The sequence below is a fragment of the Quercus suber genome, unplaced genomic scaffold (assembly GCF_002906115.3).
Source record: "Quercus suber isolate HL8 unplaced genomic scaffold, Cork oak 2.0 scaffold_554, whole genome shotgun sequence".
Lineage (NCBI taxonomy): Eukaryota > Viridiplantae > Streptophyta > Magnoliopsida > Fagales > Fagaceae > Quercus > Quercus suber.
The window spans coordinates 234,646-254,810 of record NW_027070002.1 but is presented as its reverse complement, the minus strand read 5'-3'; the positions used below and the strand labels follow the sequence as shown (position 1 = coordinate 254,810).

General features: G+C 31.5%; 1 protein-coding gene across 2 annotated transcripts; it reads right to left on the bottom strand.

Moving 5' to 3' along the window:
- Positions 1-465: 465 nt before the first annotated feature.
- On the bottom strand, positions 466-9,856 carry LOC112025007 (ceramide synthase LOH2). 2 transcript variants are annotated; one of them, XM_024057665.2, is made up of 7 exons: positions 9,410-9,522; positions 8,431-8,502; positions 5,210-5,421; positions 4,052-4,207; positions 1,612-1,797; positions 1,344-1,522; positions 466-835 (listed from the first exon to the last, which is right to left on the bottom strand). In XM_024057665.2, the coding sequence occupies exons 2-7, from the start codon at positions 8,461-8,463 to the stop codon at positions 816-818; spliced, it is 786 nt and encodes a 261-aa protein (XP_023913433.2). In that variant the 5' UTR covers positions 8,464-8,502; positions 9,410-9,522; the 3' UTR covers positions 466-815. The 2 variants fall into 2 exon arrangements, with proteins under 2 accessions (XP_023913433.2, XP_023913432.2); XM_024057664.2 differs by lacking the exon at positions 8,431-8,502 and having other exon boundaries at positions 9,410-9,856.
- Positions 9,857-20,165: the final 10,309 nt, after the last annotated feature.

Genomic DNA, 20,165 nt, shown 5'->3' with positions numbered 1-20,165 from the left:
AACAATGCCACAATCGACTGGGCAGTAGCTGGCACTGCAGCAGCAGCAAAATCATTTATCTTTTTTCCTCATGGACAACAAAGATCATTGGTAGTTGTGCGGTCCACCCAATATGAAGTCTTTCGGGGGAAACTAACCATCATGATCATGCTAGTTCTTTGGCCACAGCAGGATCAGGTTGCATATAATAAAAAAACAAATCCATATTACTGATAATAGTTCAACAGTCAGATTAGTGATCAGCTTGCATATAGTAAAAATCCGGTTAAACCAACAAAATAGAAAGGTGTATTGACACTCGGAAGCGTAATATTAATTTGCTGTTCACATGGGAATGAGGGAATCAGGCCACATTCAAAAAGGTTGTAGAATTATCATAGTTCGTAGTACATAATCCAAGCCTGGATATTCTTGTATCAGTTAAATGCTCATATAAAATATAGGAAGGATGGCAAGACCAAAGACTGAGAAAAAGGAAAGTCCTTTTTTTCTTTTTCTTTTTCAACTTCTTCATTTATCTGTTTTAGGGCTAATCCAAACAAAATATTATCCAGAGAAACAATTATACAGGAATCACCTATCATTTATACACCAAAAAGATATCAAAAAGGAGATTAATGGTCTTCCACCTCCTTATCTCTACCCCAAGAATAAGAGGAAAAATTTAGAAATCAAAAAGTTCCCAACCCCCTCCAATTTTGGTACAATAGATGGCAAACAACTGAGATCAGAGTGAAGCCTACAAACTTGTCAAAAGTAATTCCCAGGGGGCTAAATCATCAGTGAGAACGTATGACTTGTACAAAATCTTCCAACTATTCATCATCCTCTGAATCTGTATTAAATAAATATAATAAATCTTCAGCTCTAAATTAAAAAATAAAAATAAAACAGCTACTTTAGACTACAAAAGAAAATAATACAAAATGGATATAATGTCACTCTTCCCTAAACTGCATATGCTTTTCCACATATTTTAGAACTCAACATGGTTGGTGTATATATTTGTAATGCGTAAATGGAAGAGATATCAGTATATCAACACCTAAAGGTAACGAGAATGGTAAAGAAAGCTGCTTTGCAGGATGCAGGCAAGCCATTGCTCCCATTCCAATTCATTTTAAAATGTCAAATTGATATTGTTGTACAAACATGAGAACATTATGCAATGAGTCTCCTCGATGTAACAAATAAGACTTGTAGAAAGGAAGCTTCATTTTTTATGGGTTCTACATATATACGAATCCATCCATTTCAGATCACACACACACAGATTTATAGTAGATTCCAGATGTAATGGAACAATTTTTTGAATGATAATATGAAAGCAGTGAAAAGCTTACCAGATCTTATATCTTCTCCCACTTTTCCTCTATTTTTCAACTGTCTCCAGACCATTGCACAAATAAGTACCCACCAGTATATGTGAAACACAAGTAGCATCAGCAACATTGTATTGAAAGCATAGTACAGCAACGTATGATAGGCCTTTGATAGATTCAAGAACTTAATGAGATCATAGCTGGGAAATGGCAATAGTAAGAACAGATAAGTCAAAGGAGTATCAAAGCCAAATGTGGCGCAATAAAATCATTTACCATGAGGGCAAACCTTGTTGCATTTATAACCCAAAAAGGAAAGAATATTAGCCGCAGAATGAGCCAAGAAATGGCAAAGAATCCAAAGAACACACTTGCTCCAAGCTCCTTCTCAGAATATTTAAAAACTTTAGCAGCTTCCATGAATACATCACTTGCATCATGCAGGGCAAGGATGATTGAGCCAATCCGGAAAAACCTATAAATGGAAAATTAGTACCTGTTCTCTTGCTGGATATTTCTACATTAACTTTACTAAACATTGTTTACTAGAAACTCTTGCACAAAAATCAATAAAGCAAAAAGTGGTACATAACTTACAAGGGCTGAGATACTTGCTTTTTAAGAGTTCTCTTAAACTATAGTTTGTTAGGGTAGACCTATGCACTTAAAAGATCCAACTGGAGAATCCTCAATAACATATGGTTTTAGTTTAGCTCAGGCACAAGAGTGCCTTCCTTAACGTGACTTTTTTTTTTTTGATAAATTCCTTAATGTGATATTGTATTGTATTAACATAACATTAGCAGTGAATATGGTGCCAAGAAGAAACAGTAAACAAATAGTAAATATAAATATTACCACGAACAGTTTTAGATAACAATCAATATATCCCAAAAATTTTAAGAAGATAAGCATGAATGTTCTTTATAATGCATAGCACTGCCAAGCTGCTATATTGCCTAAAACAGCAAACAAAAACTAACTAACAACGTCACAACAAAAACTCTAATAAATGATGAAATTCCAAGAACATGGATAAACAGATATGTAAGAATTGGCATACTTGGCTGGTCTGTCACAATAGAGAACAGAATGACAGACAATTGCAAAAAATTGATGGGCTAACTGCCTCAGCAAGAGTGTTAGTGAATCTAACCATGGCCTTAAGGTTCTGCCTGCCAAATATCGCAAAATTAAAGTTTTTTTATGAGATTATGACAAGAAAGTCATTTTACTTGCCACATGTTGCAACATTAAAAAGGATTTTTTTTTTCATAAAATAATCAAAATGGCATCATTTCACTTACATTACATTATTTGAAACCATTTTAAAACACTAAATTTAAATATTTGATTTTTTTAATATAAAAATTGATTATTACAGGTACAATTGATTAGCTGAAAATTTTCAAAAAACTAATATTTCAACATCACATGGGCTACAAGCCAAAGTTTTTTGGGGGTTTGAAAGTAGAAATTGAAATGCGCTCTCTCTGTGTAAACATGAGCATGCTAGAAGTGATAGGATAATGTGCTTGAAGCTTGTACATTGAGTGTTAAGTTTCTTGGGAGACTCTAGCAGTCAACCCATGCCATGCACAGAATTTGATAAGACCCTAACTAATTGATAGATAAACCTGAGGTAAGTAGCTAACTGAACAAAGTCTTCAATCTGACCTCTAGTAGGACTGCCTCCTGACTTGCTAAGGTCAGGAATATAGTAATAGATTCAGGTCTTTCTCTTCCCTGAGGGCGCTACTTTTTCCAAGTGAATAAGCGGTCAAAACTGACAAAATAAATCCCCACACCAGTTATGAAAATGTATCCAAGTTAAATCAGAAGGCTGCAACTCTTATCAAGATCATATATCTAATCATGGCAGCCAATTTTTAGTTTTATCTTTGTAATGGGCAGGAAAATGTTTTTGATTGCTGAACGATCAAAGTTCTCTTCATTTTTACATGCCAAATGTCCACAACTGATGAATGAAGAAATTTAAAGGTTAACTAACATATGCAAACTACAAATATTATTTATATGTTTGGTGTTGAGAACAATAAAGCTGATCTGCATAAAACCTCTGACTTTAAAACATCTCAATAATTGTATGCCATTGCTATCATTGCTTAATTCAAGCAATCATATCATATACTTAAAAAAAAAATTGGGTCCTAGGATCTATGGTTACGCCAAGTGATTGTCTTCACTTCTTTCTACCCCAAGTGGCTACACTCTTCTAGCACGAAGTGGTTACACTTTATTAAAAAACTTTGGTAAATTACATAATTCTCCTAATGTTTGAGTGGTTTCATATTAAACTCTAATTTTTTATATATAAAAAAATTATAATTAAACTCCCATCTCAAAATGAACCAAAACTTAATTGTTTAAAATATCAATTCTTAAGGGCTTTCCTCCTTTGAACCTTTTGAGAAGTAATTTGTCATGAAATAATTAAAAACTAAATGTGTAAGAAAAATAATCCAGAACACATTTACAGGCACAGCTGGCTAGACTTGTGCCACAGAAAAATTACTAGAAGTCAAGACAGCTCTATGCCAACAAAGGGGCAGAACACTACAAGAGATCCACACACGAGTATTCATCCTGTGTACATCAGCTATCCTCATTTCCAAAAAAAAAAAAGTATTACTTAAAAAAAAACACAAAAAAACTATTTAATGTGACTTGCTGAATGATTGTACTTAGAGACAAAAAAGAAATAATACCTTGTAATATATGAGTACCCAATCAGGGCAACAGTAATTACATGATGGGACATCATCACAGAGAAATCCTTCCTTCGAGTCTCCCATGTAAGGAGCGCAGCAATGCTGTAGGTGTAGAATCCACATTGGCACATATAGTAAAGCTTTAGGGGAAGCCTGAAATGATAAATAAAATGATCATTTTAGAATTTATACCAATTCATTTTGATGGTATAACTCAAATAAGTTTAGAACTATCCTATCCCAGAGATAAAAAAAAAAAAAATATTAAATATTCAAGTTGTTGAAAGCCCATATCCATTGCAAACCAACCAAATAACCAGAGCCAACCCAAATCCCCTACCTCCCCAGCCCCCAGCTACCCCCACACTCCTCCCCCCCCCCCAAAAAAAAAAAGAGGAAAAAGAAAAGAGAGAGAGAGAAAGACATCTCTCCATAGTTATGTATGTCAAAAAGTAAAACTGGCATGCTGTCTAAAGCGAGCAATATCATTACCTATCATATGCATTCAGAAGAGAAACGAAAGCTAACAAAAACCATGCAGTAATTAATAAGTAGATGGCTATGCCCAAAAAATAAAAAATAAAAAATAAGAGGGAGGGAGCAAACTCATTTGCACATTAAAAAAAAAAGGGGGGGGTGTGGGGCGCTCTTTAATAACAAGCTTATTGCCAATCCTCCTTTATATTTTACCCTATCAAAAGAGATTAGACATTCTGCTCAGCAAGAAAAGAATGGAAAAATCTTCCATCTTGTCCAGTGTGTGTATGGTACCATAGAAAAATATTTCAGAGCAAAAAGACACACAAAAAAAAAATAGTGGTTTCTTATATCATATCCACAGCTTGGTCATCATCCATTCAATGCTATGACATATATGCCTCTAGCCATTCTAAAAAAGTAGCAAGAAAATTTAGGTTTTTTAAATTATTTACGTCTCTTTGGAGGACCTGCTTGGCTCTATTTTCTTGTGATTATACAATAAAAGGCGAAAGAGAAGCCTCTTGTGCAATGCCATAGTATAGTTTTGGAGATAAGGGTATATACCAGCATGCTAGCAGCCAATGTTTTTCTTTCATTTTACACATTTAAACAAATTATGAAGAAACTTACAAGAAACCTAGTAAGAAAATGAAGCCAAGCATGTGAATTACTCACGGAAACTCTTGATTTGGCCAGCCTCTAAAGTATTCTTTAGTATCCCTGAACCATGGTTCGCTGTGTGTTATTTTGAGAACACATGCTTCAACAGTAGCATAGTATGCTAGCTTCCACATTGACTCTGAGCATTTTACAATCTTTGACTGTGTTGCATCATCAATCTTTAGTGGAACAGCTCCATTATATCTCAACAACCAGATGGACAATTTCTGGAAGAAAATATATAAAGAATTATTCATATAATATTAATGAAACATAGTGTTTAAAATGTCTTGTCCTATTCATTTTCTTTTTCTTGTAACAACAAAGCATGCAAGATTGATACTTAGAAAGAGCATCAGATATTTCCAATAACCATTAACTATCTCAGCATGAATTTTGCTTTTAGGTATAGTAATAAGCACAGAAGTTTACTGTGAGCTTCATTGAGGAACATCATTTCTCACAAGAGTGGAAAGCTTAAATGAATACTGTGTTTTAATCCAAATACAACCCAAATTGTTGACAGCAGAGCTATTTTTTTTATCAGAAAGATAAAAAAGAAAGTTTTGATGAAATTCGTCACTGCCATTTAAGAAAAGTGAAATGAAGAAACATGACACAAAATAATTTGTATCACATCAACAGATACATGCATGCACAAGAACAAAGATATCTTTTAACATGGTATATGCAGAAAACATGGGAAAACAGCCAGAGAGAGAAAGTACGTGGTTTGTATTTTGTGAAAATTCAAAAACACATTGATTTGAGGACACATATTAACACTTTACAGAAGGTGACTTGGCAAGGTATTCAAACATAAAAGAACTTGAAACGTTCGAATAATACATTACAGGGAATATAATGGAAAATTTCAGCAACAGAACACTCGTGTTGCAAGCTGAACTCTCTGAAGATTTCCAATGCAACAACTGAAGCACTGAATTACATCATAATGCAAAAATTTTGCCAATAAAGGGAGCATGTAATCCTGGTAGCTCTACTACTCTATTGTTACAGCGCATATAACCCCCAAATTTCATGGGGAAGGAAAGTCAACTCTTTCTTTGATGTGTATAATCGCCATAGCAACAAAATTTCTCCTTTAGTTAATGTGATAATATTTCTTTCCAGAGCCGGGCAATATTTCCTTCTTGACATGCTCGCTCAATCCGAAGTATCCATTTTTTATTGACATTGAATTCCTTTTGTACTTCAATCATAGTCAATTCTTTTTTTTTTTTTTTTTTTTGCACGTCGGTTTTCCATTCTTTAAATTGAGCACAGTAGACCATTCTCTCCACAAGTTACTACGCTCCTTTCATTCTATTTATTTACTATTGTTCTATTTCTTTGACAATCATTCATACACATGCGAATCAAGCAAACACATAGCAGAGAAAATTCTGTTTCTTTTTTCCATTCTTGATTAGCTGAAATAACAATTTCAAGTCTTCAATACCTCCCAGTTTAATCAACAACAGCAATGTTGTTATCAAAAAAAAAAAAAAAAAAAAACAGCAATGTTAAAAGTTTACCTAAGCGCACTTAAAGCTCAAAACTCAAAACCCCCAAGTCTAAGCATTTTGCTTGGCCGAAGCAAAACTCATTTTATGAAGATATTATTTTTTATACTTTTTTGAAGAAGCAAAAAGCATGCCTAGGAGATTTTTTTTTTTTTTTTCTAGAAAATATATCGTTAATATTAACCACTGGATCTTGAAGGAAATGGTATGGACCATTGATTTATTATACATATAACATTCTTCCTACACAAACAATGTTTTATTTGACATATTAAAGACATAAACAAGGCTAATATACCATTCTTGTGCTTTTTGGTCTTTGTCTTTTGGATATATTTTGATTGAACCATATAAGCATACACTTCATTTTGACCATAGGTATTACAGTTATGTATAAGAAAATTCTATAAAATACTATGATTTTTTTTTATAGGTAAAAAAAAATCATAACATACATCTGTAGATTTCATCATTTTAAATATAAAAACTTTCTTTTTGCAAAAGTAACTATAACATACATCTGTAGATTTTTTTTATAGCAATACATGCATTTAGAAAAGAATCTAGTCATTTTACATAATTCAATACATCAATTAGAGTATTTAGTTCTATTTATATAACTACTTTTTAAACTAATAGTTCTACCGTTATAAAAATAAATCTACACCATAAATATGAAAACAAATATCAAGTTTGAGAAAACATTTGAGACAGGCAATATTTTTATAAACTATCATCGTTTAATGATTTAAATTTCTTGAAATTAAACGCCAAGAGCCTTATAGCTCAACTAGTTGGCACTTCCTAGTATTTCCAATAATAACATCTAGGGTTTAAATCCCCATCCCTTAACTATTGAGTTATCAATGAAAAAATCTTGAAATTAATCATATATTTGAAACCTACTGGTTCTGCTCTGAAATGAAGAAATAGCTTAATCTATTATATATAAGAAAAAAAATAAAAATAAATTTTTTTTTTTTGCAGATTGAATTGTCTCGTAATCAACATTATTATCAAATTGCTTCTTTCTATGAATAATATGTATTTTACTACAAATTATACTTTTTTACGAAATAGAAAAAGATGGAAAGACATTTTTATTGGTAAATGATATATATAGTCTTCTTTAAAATGACAAGAGACTGAGAACAAAAAAAAAGCTATATTGATTTCTTCATTTTTAGCTAAATATGAGATCTACTTTACTTTAGGGTTATATATAAATATATACACAGTATGATTTGAAAACTATGATATCCGATCCATGATGATTGCTCATGATTCAAACCCAAGTCTTATTTGACGACAATAGACTCTATTAGTAGAGCTAACTAGAACCCATTTAGGTTGTAATAAGTATAAAAATGCACTAAAAAGGTCATACCAATGCACAAAACTCCTACTTTTAGTAAGTAACTAGCAGCCTTACCCCCCATGTTTTTACTTTGGAGAGGTTGATTCCCTGTTCTAAACCCACGACTTGTTGCTTTGGGTGGCACCAAGGCCTGACATCTAAGTATAGAACCAAAATCATAGGGCCTATTAAATTTACTTAGTGGCCTAGCGTAAGAGCTGGCCTGCCTAATGACTAAATTAAAGAGCCATTCCTTTAAATGAATGGCAGCTAAAATTTGCACAGTTAGGCCAAGAGCCTTGTAGCTCAATGGCTGAATCCCCTTCCCCCCCAGTTGTTCAGGAAAAAATAACCTTCCACAGCGAGACTCTTGTCCAGCACATCATCAATCAAGCTAAATAAACCATTCACCACAGAATTTGAACCTACAAATATAATGAAAAATAAACAAAATTAAGCAATGATTGGAACTCCTAAGTGCAAACTTGTCTCCTAATTGAATGACAAAGGCTGTGTCAAGCTCAATCCTAATCGATGATAATAGAGAAAATTAAGCTGTAACTGACAACACAGTATTTTCATCATTAGAATAAATATACAAAATACCACCCTATCATCATTCATCAATGCCTCTCACTTCAACTATTTTCAGTTATAATTTACGCTATGTTAGTTTCGGAGATAATGTTTTCTAAAAAATGAGTCATTTTCCAAAAAGTATTTTCTATAAAACTATTTCATTTTCCTATGTTTGGTATCAACCTTAATTGAGTTGAAAAAAACTCCTAATTTGCCTTATTTAGCTTGCTGTGAGATAGAGTTAGTTTCCAAAAAAATTAGTGAAAAACAATATCTAAAAATAAGCAATACTTTTTCTATTGACCAAAGAAAAACACCGAACACAAGATTTTCCATTGAAACAAACGGAGCATTAGATTCTTTTTCCCTCTATTCCTTATTCCTTACAATATTCTTTATTCACAAATACTGAAAATCCTTGAGCAGCACTTACATCCTTATAATCATGCATTCAAATAAGATTTAGCAACTAAATGCTCTAATTCTTTGCTGATTGAATCCAAGAAACAATTCTAATATTAAAGATCATACATCTAAAATAGTTGTAAACCTAAAAAGAAATGTACAAAACAATCACACTACAAATAAAGTCCAAACGCTACTTTTCCTCCACAATTTTCTCAGCAAACAAAACTCATTTCTAAAAATAAACCATAACAAACAAGGCTCAAGAATTCGAAAAATTGCAAAGTAAAACGAAAAGCTACAAAGTATGCTTTGCTCTAGAGCCGAAACATAGAACAAGAAGCTTACGCGGAAGATGAATTTGTCGAGGAAGAACCTGGCGGCGAGGAAGCCGATAGCAAAGTAGATAGCGACGAGGAAAGAAGAAACAGGCTCGACGCCATTGCTCCAGATCGAGTCCATGTGAGAGTCCGAAGAAGAATGTCACAGAGAAGCATCAACCGGCGAAATCAATCGCTGCCAACTCCGATTCCGGGCAACCGAAAATCAGCGACCGCAATGCAAGAATCGGATGCGATTGACCGCCATTTCTATATTCTCCGAGATCTAAAGCTTGGCCCTAGTTTTTCACAGAGAAAGATTATGAAGATATTTTTTTGCTCGCTCAGTTAGAGAGAGAAAGAGAGAGAGAGCGTGGCAACGGAATTAGGGAGGGCGAGGATGAGATCTTGCTTTATTTATTATATATGTTCTGATCAATTAGTTAGCGGACAATAAGAGCTCTGCGTAATGTGTACTCTCGTTTTTTCTTTTTTTGGTGAAGTGGGGTAAAGCTTGCGTCTAATATACGACTGTATTGAATTCGTGTTAAAAATTACGTGTAATTCGTAGTATGAATTTAGTAGAATGTGTCACACCATTGTGATGAGTTCAGTGCTTTAGTGAGGGTTAGTCATGAAATGTGGGTTTAGTGTGGTATTATGTATAAGAGCACTAGACACATTGAGATAAGATAAGGAGACGTGTCCGTATCCTAACGCGTCCAGTATACTAGTTATAATCTCGATCCTATGTGTAACAGTTGTATGCAATTTTTTTTTTTTCCATAGGTATGAGGTCCACCTTGCATGCACACATTTCTTTTACGCTTTGTGAGGTCTACCTCACGTGAGAATGATGTTGCATGCAACTGTTACAAATCTATATATCTATATATATAATAATAGGTGAAACAGAGAGAAAATCTAATTAGATTTCAATTGGATTCTCAATTTTGCGCCACTTGTCCTAACCAAGACTAAAAAAAAAAAAAAAACCTAATTAGATTATAAATTTGACTCTAATTTTGTGTCATGTATCTTATCTAAATTTTTTAATTTTTGTGCCCAAATAAATGATGCATTAACATTTAACACGAAAGTCAAGAAAACCATAATGATAATGCGCATTAGCCTAAGCAAGAACATCTTACCTACACACTTTTATAGAGATTATAAATTGGACTCCAATTTTGTGTCATGTATCTTATCTAAATTTTCTAATTTTTGTGCCCAAATAAATGATGTATTAACATTTAACACGGAAGCCAAGAAAACCACAATGATAATACTCATTGGCCTAAGTAAGAACATCTCACCTGTACACTTTTATGGATGATCTTAATAGAGCCTGGAGCTCTTCTAATCCTATAACCAGAACCAAGGAGTCCAACAAGAAAGACTATAAAAGCAAAACATCATCTCCTCCTAATTCCATATCGTCATCCCATGTCTCCTCCTCTCTCAACCTCTACCAACTAGATCCACATACTACCCTATCTTTCTCCTTGCGGATTTCTCAGAGCAAGACCGGGTTCAAACACAATGTTCAATCTCACTCTTCCTTGCTTCACACTCTCATATATTAGCGCTTCATTGGCGCCTCCAAGAAGATTCCAAGCTCAATGATCAGTTTTTATTTTTTAATGTCCCTTTATATATTTTAAATAATAAAATGCAATATTCTCTTTTTTCTTCATTGTAGCATTACTTAAATAATAAAATGTAATATTCTCTTTTTTTTTTAATTCATTGTTTTATCTAATGCTATCCTATGTATGATAAACCAAAAAAAGAAAAGAAAAAAGAAGACCAATAGCATTACTTAAATAATAAAATGCAATATATATTTTTCATTATTTGATTTAATTCTATCATCTGTGTGATAAACCAAAAACAAAAAAAACAAAACAAAACAAAAACGAAAAAAATTAGCCAATAGCATCATTGCAATTAACCAGTCCCATGCGGTAGCACGGGTTACATACTAGTAATAATTAATTATTAATCACATAGTTGACTGGGGTCTCTTAGTTTAATGTCTTTTTGGATAAGGATTATAATTTTAGAAGGTATCTCTTACATTCGAAACATACATAAAATCTCTTTCATAATATATATGTTTTACTCAGTTTTGTGCTCACATTAAGATATGAGTAATTGTTTATGAGAATAATACCCATTCTCTTATATGATAGAAGGTTTCATTAATTAAATTCTTGATAAAATTTACCATTCATGTAAAAGGGAAAGCATCACTCCTAAGGTCTATTAAATTATTTTCGAGAGAGAAATATCACACATATTAAACACATAAAATGTATCACTATCAAAAGGATAATTATTAGACTCAGTAAGTCATAAATTAAGGCCTAGTAAGGTACATGGGAAATCAAATAAAAAGGCCAATGATTTAGACCATGTTTGATGCTTCATATTAGGTCATGGGATTTTAATATTGTCAATTATTGTCCAAAACTTATTAAATTGTTTCAATTTGAAACTCATGTCCATCTCCTTCTTATTTATTTATTAATTTTATTATTATTATGGCACTAGGCATTAGTGAAGCATAGAAAAATGTGAAACTATTGATAAAACTTTGTGTTTCACTTAGATAGCAAGCTTTGATTTTTCGCAATAACTTTCGCATTATATATGAAGCTTTTTATATATTTCTACCATCTATGACCAATTGTTATCAAATTGGTTTATGAACAAGTTCTAGGTGAAATGCAAAATTTAATCAATAGGTTCCTGCTTTTCTCTGCATGCATTGTAAAGAGATAGCTTGTTCATAGAATTTAAGAATTTTATATTTGAGTCTAGATTGAGGTGTGAATTCATTCTCTTTCTTTGGAATCTTTCTCTCTCTAAAAAATGAAAGTAGTAACCTTTTTGCGTAATTAAAATCTAACACGTGCATGTGCTACTAACTAATTTTCTCTCCAATTTTCAAATACTGTAACAAACTTGCCGAATATGGAGTTAGCTATAATAATCATATGACATGTAAATTCTACCCTTAGGCTTGGTTGGCATTGTGTAATGTCTCACTCTCTCGTACATTGTAATCATGCATCAGTCAACTCGTGCTCTTCGGATATGAATGCCATTCAACTTAGCTGCTGGATAAAATGGGCCTGTATATGATGATTTGTGTGTAGTGAATGTGAATGTGACAGCACTGGTAGTGTCCAAAAAGGCATGGCTGGCATTTGCTTCATCGGTAGGACAGTGCGATTTTGTTAATAAGCAATGCTTATTATACACGCTAATAGTCTACCACACGAAAAATTATAAGGGTTTCATGGTGAATAAGTGATGTAGTCCATCATTCCAGTAAAAAACTCTCACTTGTTTAAAATTGTGGAGTTTTAAATAAAATCCAAATACTGACTCGGCAATTTTATATAAGTGAAAGCCTTTTTACTAAAATGGTGGACAAATGACGTGGTTCACTATGAGGACTGTATAATTGCTCCTAACACACACTGTATTCACACTCACTTGTTTTTAACTGAAATCATGAACGTTTAGACCTCCTACTCTAACCTTGCGTTCAATCGAGGATCCCATCTTTAATTATATTCTTCTATGAAAAATCCTTTCGAGGGCACACGACAATCTTTTTAGCATGATCCACATATTGGTGAAAGGGAGAGTTTTGAGGGTTCCACTTGTCTTCCTTTTTTGTTTGGCTTGGGCTGGCTCAAGAATGTTGTCATCTACTCAATTGTCATGGACAAAATGGGCTTCTGCCATTTCCAAGCAAATTATATAGGGAAATGCCAATTTTTTAAAACTCGATTTTTTTATAGTGGCGTTTTAAGGTGCTTATAGTGACGTTTGAAAGATCTATAGTGACATTTTTTAACTCAACTTCAAAGAAATCGAGTTACAGGTAAAAAAAATGCCACTATAGGCGATTTCATTGCCTATAACTCGATTTCATTGAAGTTGAGTTAAAAAACGTCACTATAGGTCCTTAAAACGTCACTTTAGGCTCCTTAAAAACGTTACTATAGGGCCTAATTCGATTTATAAAAAATCGAGTTTTAAAAGAATGACATTTCTCTATTTAGTTTGGGAAGGGGACAATTCCCTATATAATTTGCCCGAAATGGGTAGAAGCCCATTTTGTCCCAATTGTCATATTTCTTTAGCGGTGCATGAAACATGGGATATTTTTCTAGCTCCATCTCTATGTCATTGGCTCTTTTTTGCTTTCTTGTTGGATCACTTTTGGAGACAGTAAGGGCTTGTGGTGTTCTCTTGTTGTTATAGAGGGATTTCTCAACAGCTAGCGGTTTCATTGAATTGGCTTTTGCATATGTGTTATTTATTGAGATTCTTCAAATATGTACGATAGGCCATGTATCATATTATACATACAACTATACAAGTTTTCATAAGCTCATGCCCCTCATATTTGCCATAACATTCCAAGTTGTGTCGTGGAATCATTGGAAATACTCAAATTAATGATGCGAAAAGTACGGATTTTTCAAAATTTTACGTGACAATATATTAGGACATTGAAAGGAAGTTAACAACAAAATCAACTTTTATAATGTTATATATATATATATATATACACGTATATATATAGAATATAGATATTGATATTGATATGTCCGAGGCTTGAATTGAATTTCATCCTTGGTCCAACATGAGCTTAGCACCTTAATTAGTATGGATAAGCTCAATAAGTCCAAAATGGAAAAGAATGGATTGGGCGTAAAAGCCATACCATTTTTCTTATAAGGTGTATTTGTATAAGCCGTTAGAAAACTGTGTTTTGAGTTTAAAACGAGCATTTTTAAAAAAGCTATGACATATATATTTTAAAAACACTCTTTTAAACTCCCAAAACGCCTAACCAAATGGACTCATAATATGTTACTACATGAAAATATATTTCTTCATTTTTCAGAATTGGTGTCCTATACTTATCCCTAAATCTTCATTTATTATCCTTGCTTGGACATTTGTTTGGATAAGTTGAGAGAGGGAAAAAAGGAAAAACTTTGACGGTCACTTTGTTTATTTCAACGATGATGATTTTTAGAAAATGAGTTATTTTCTAAAAAGAATTTTCTATAAAACTATTTTATTTTCTTATGTTTGATAGTAACCTTAAATAAGTTGAAAAATAATTTCTTAATTTTCTTATTTAACTTGCTGTGAGATATAATTGTTTTTCAAACAAAATTAGTAAAAATCAATCTCTAAAAATAAGTCAAACTTTTTATGTTGACTAAAAATAATTTTTTTTTAACTTTTTTCTTTTGATGATACCAAATACTAAAAAATATGAAAAAACTATCATTTGCACGAGATTTTCAACTAAACAAACAGTGAGTATAAAATGATTTTCTTGGTTTGGTTGTTATGAGAGAAAGAGATTAGATGGAAACTATTGTAAAAAAACAAATGAGATTTCGTTTTGTGGTGGTCCCTGAGTGAGTCTCAAATCTCAATAGGGACTAGAGACTAGAGTTACATATGAGTTACGTCATTCAATCTGGCCAATTTCGTGTCTTGTCATATTACTGATTTGGACGCTTGGTATTTGAAAATCTCAAGTCTTACGTATGTGAGCCTAAAAGCAATCTTGAATCAATGAATATTATCTCATTAAGGAATGGAGGCTCTACCACACAAGTGTGAGTCGATGATAAGAGTATTTGTACTGGTACTAAAAGAGGAGCAATTTGAGGGATGGTTTCAATAAAACCTATTTAATACATGTGATATTACTTATCGTTGTCACGTGATATGAGGTTGATAAGCCTACATTAAAGATTTATTTTTTTATTTAGAAAAAAAAAAAAAAAAAATCATGGTGGCTATTGCAAAGCTATGAGCCTATGAGGCTATGAGATTTTGATAATAAAAAATAAATAAAAAATCAGTTTCGTTGAGGATTTCTTTTTAAGAAGCCGCTGTAGTAAAAGCAAAAATGTGGAAATACTGATAAAAAAATGGAAAAAAGTGACGAAGGGAAATTGTTAGATGTGCTACCGCATGAAAACAATAAGAAAACCTTGTTAGATCCAGAGGAAACCAGTATAGTATAGGAGAATTATAACCTGATTCTCCAGAGATCTTGAAGAGGGAATAGAATTCATCAATTACTTTCAACCGAAAACAGTCATGGGAAAATTATAGAATATTTCGGAAGTAATATAAATGTGTACTCTTTTTCACATGAATAATGGTTTTTATAATGAATTTAATTAGTGAAACCTATTATTATGTGACTTGAAAGAAGTATGTATTTATGGTATTTTATAATGAGCCTAAATTTGGTAAAAATAGGGATGTAAAACTCATGTTTTACACTATCCAATAAGAAATTGTGAGATCTGTTTTTTACTTAAAATTCAATATATTATACCATGCCTAATAACATTTTAATAAATTCTCAGTTGGGTTGGATTTTTAAAGGAGTATTAGAATTGATTGAGTGCAGTTGTGCTTATTTTTTAGTATGTGACATGATGATATGACAGATTTGAATTAGAGGGTGTAAAACTTGGGTTTTACATCACATCCTTATAGAATTTAATTATTATTATAATTACCCGATTGAATGTTATACTAGCAACATATTACTACAAATTTGAATATATTTCATTAATTTGTGTACATATCTCAAGGATAACAAAAATCGAAGTCTCACATTCTCCCTTTTATCAATGGACAAAGTTTAGCTCCAAACTTGTTTAAAACTATTTTTTCCAATCGTTTACATGATACATTATAATACTATTAATGTGTCTTATTTAAATAATTCACATGACTCAAAAAAAAAAAAAAATTATTGTGACTAAAACTTCACATAGATAATCTCTTTAATTACCATATAATAAGTCAAAGTAAAATGGCCAAACTTTTTTCTTTAATCAATATTTGTCATAAGTCAATAGATAACAAGTAACTAGTTGTGAACCCGTGCAATACATAGATAAGTTTAGAGTGTTTCTAAAAAGAAAAAGAATAAAGAATACAGGTTTAGAGTGATCATACGTCCAAAATATTTTCACAATAAATCCTCGATGACAAATTGTTACTAGTTTTAATCTTGACTCGCCATTAACATTACATTTTTATTTATTTATTAGTAACAACTTATCTCCTAAAAATAAGATTTGTTGTGAAAATATTGTGGATACAGTATTCCTCATAAGGTTTTTGTTTTTGTTTTTGTTTTTTTTTTCTTTTTAGTATTATATAATTTTTTACCTCTTTAATTTTTTTTGATAGATTTTTTTTACCTCTTTTAATTTTTTGGTTAAATATGAAATTTAATAATAAAATCTATATATATATATATATATATTAATAAAACCGAAACTTTTGAAGATCCCACAGGTTTCCATGTCAGCACAATATTAAAAAAAAAAAAAAAACTAATAAAACTTTTTTAAAACCCGACTCTGCCTTTCCCTTTCATGAAGACTCTGCCTTTCCCTTTCACGATGTTATGCCTTCTCTTCCTAGCCTTCCTCTACCAGCTCCTCCTCCATCAAACCCACGGCAAACCAATAGCAAAGCATCTAAAGACACCTACCCACCATACCCACAGATACCTCAATCAAAACCCACCATACCCACAAACCAACAAACCAACTCCACCAAACCCGTTTCCCATTTTTCAACTTTCAAAGCATTTGATAGAAGAAGAAGAGAAGAAAGGCAGTGGATCTTATTGTGGGCAAAAGAAAATAAAAATAAAGAGAAGATGAAAGAGATGATAGAGAGATACGGAGGGCACTGAAAATTGAAAATTGTTTAAAAACTGAAAATTATTGTTTAAAAAATTGTGTGAAAATACGTGTGGGTGAAAAAGTGTGTTAAAATGCATGAAATATTATTTAAAAACTGAAAATGATTGTTTGAAAATACAAACCAAATGGGCCCTTAGAACATTCAAATGAAGAAGACGAAGACTATAAGAAGAGAAGAGTTAGAAGACAAACCAACAATCTAGACTCTAGACTCCTTAGAAGAGATGAATCTTAAAAAAAAAAATAATAAAAAAATCATAAGATCAGGTTTCAAGTTTCAATGTATTGGTTTCTAGCTTTTTTTAGAGTAGAAAGCTAAAGGCTGTTTTTTTATTATTTTAAAAAAATAAAAATAGTGGGTGGTTGATAAAGTGCTGGTAACTTAACAATACTTATCCAAGAGTAATATTTCTACTATTTCTAGAATATATATACATATATATATATATATATATAAAAGAAGTAAAGGATTCTTTTGTACATACAAGAGGTGCTTTGACTTTCATATTTATTGTACATTTGTATTGTTTACAACTATCCAAAATGTGAATTTTGTTTATAGAAAAATTATAAATAAATATTTTAATAACATTGCTATAACTATAAGAGAAGTTATAGTGAAAAAAGAAAGAGCAGAAAAGAAGAAGAAGAAAGATATGAAAAAGAGTTACAGTGATAGGAGATAAGATAATCACGAGATAATCACGTAGGTTTTGGCAAAAGTGAAAAAGGAAGCTTCATAGAAGGTGCGTCTATATTTACTAAATTACAAAAATACCAATTTGGTTTTTTTTTTTTTTTTTCCTTTAAAATTCCAATTTACATTGAGGGTAGATTTTAGCAAAAGTGAAAAAGGAAGCTTCATGGAAGGTGCGTCTATATTTACTAAATTACAAAAATACAAATTTGGTTTTTTTTTTTTCCCTTAAAAACTTCCAATTTACATCGTTTTTAAGATTTTCTTTTACTATGCATTAGATTAATAATAATAATAATAATAATAATAATATTATTATTATTATTATTATAGATCTAATTTATATATATTAGCAATAATCCAAAATAATTCAGCGCTGAAATATTCTATTATTATTCTAGAATTTTAGAATTTTGCAAAAATAAATAAAATTTTGCAAAATTCTAAATTAAATTATATCTTGCAGTTCAATTTTAAAATTTTGCATGTGTTGCAAATCTATATTTAAAATAAGAAAATTTTACATAGAAAGATTTTTAGAATGATGATTAATTTTCTATGGTTAAAATGAATCTTTGTATATAGAAGTTTGATAAATTCTTTTGTTTTAATGGCTGCTTAAAATGGTTTAATTGATCTGTTACGTCATTGACCATTGCTACAAAGTACAAACATATACAAAATAAACAGTCTTAGATCTAAAATTAATTGCTAACCAATAATGTTGGCCTGTTATAGTTTATTATTTGCATATGTATAGAGTTTAAATATAGTAATTGCCATTGTATATTTAAAACTTTTATGATTGACCTATGATTTTTATGTTAAATTATGTATGATCCCGGTACAAACAATCATAATGTTCATCCACATGTCTCTTATATTTTAACTTCTTTGTGCTCATGTAGGATATGAGTATCATCTAATATTCTAGATTACAGAGAATAAGAAATATATTTATTAAATATGAAATGATATATTTGCCTATCATGATTTGTATAGCGCAAGCATTCATTTATTACTTCTTTTTTTCATCTACATATTTTGCAATAATTGTATTCAATTGTTTAATTTTCCTTTAATGTTTGATTATATTTCAAATTTAATTATACTTTTGTAGCAAGCTTAAAGTAAATATATATAATTTTGGAAAAATTATTTCGTGCATCACACAAATTAGCGACTAGTTATCATAACAACTAAAAGTCAAAGTCTCTTTATTATTATTATTATTATTATTTTAAATAAAACATGTGTTTCCAGTTGTTTAGGGCAATTTTTGTTTATTTGTTTGTAAACGACGTACCGTAGACGTCGGGATATATTTGAAAAAAAGGGGGTCAAAAAATGCGTTGACGATGCCGTTGAGGCAGTGAGGAACCTGTGTGCGCGCAAAGCTTGGCGTATACGGTTCCGATGGTCAGCGAATAAAGCTCCAAAACTGTAAGTGGCTAAACGCGCTTTCTCTATTCACTAATACACGCTAACTTGTTTGAATTTCTGGAATTCAATAAGAATTTTTGAACTGTTACAATTGACCACAATTTTCTTGATCGTGATTAAAGTTCGTGCAGTTTAACCAATTTATCATAAAAATTGTGAATCTTCTAGTACGTTGGGCAAGAATGCTCGTGTGTTTGAAAATCATTAGTTAATAGAATGAACAAAATTGAGTATAAAGAATGTAGTAAATTTATTTTATTTTATTTTATTTTTGAAAATAAGGGAATCGTAGCTGTAGTTATATAAAATAAAATTCTATGTTTATAAAGGGAAAAAATTAGGTTATATAATATGTATCAATTTTAGGTGTCCAATTGGTATGAATAGTTTCTTTAATTAAGTGATGTGTTGTAATTCATGTCTAGGAATTAGTCTTAAGAATTTCAAAAAAAATTGTGAGTAAGACTGTCTACCAATCACCTCTCTCAAATCTCGCAAAAACGGGAGTATTTTTTGTGTGTTACTTGGTTTGCTTCATTTTCTTGAACTGGAAGTCTAGAAGATGGTAGAATTGGGAAGGTTTTCGGTTTTATCCACATTTTGTACAATGACTTGCCATGTTGAGCTTTTGTTTGCTAAAGAAGTGTAGGAAACCATCTTGTTGAGAATGCTGCTATGCTTCTTGGTTAAGAGGCAAGGAGCAAATGGAACTCGTAAGTTAGGTATGTTCTGCAAACCCAAGCCAAAAAAGATGTGTGCCAAACTGTTGATTGATTGTCAAAACTTGAGCAGTGATAGATGCCTTTTTCTCATCTTTGACTGGGTGCTTACATATATATATATATATATAT

Coding starts and splice junctions, on each gene's coding strand:
- LOC112025007 (XM_024057664.2), bottom strand. CDS start 9,523: ATGGACTCGATCTGGAGCAATGGCGTCGAGCCTGTTTCTTCTTTCCTC. Junction 1,523..1,611: donor TGGGTTATAAATGCAACAAG/GTTTGCCCTCAT, acceptor GCCATTTCCCAG/CTATGATCTCATTAAGTTCT. Junction 836..1,343: donor GGGAGAAGATATAAGATCTG/GTAAGCTTTTCA, acceptor TATTTAATACAG/ATTCAGAGGATGATGAATAG.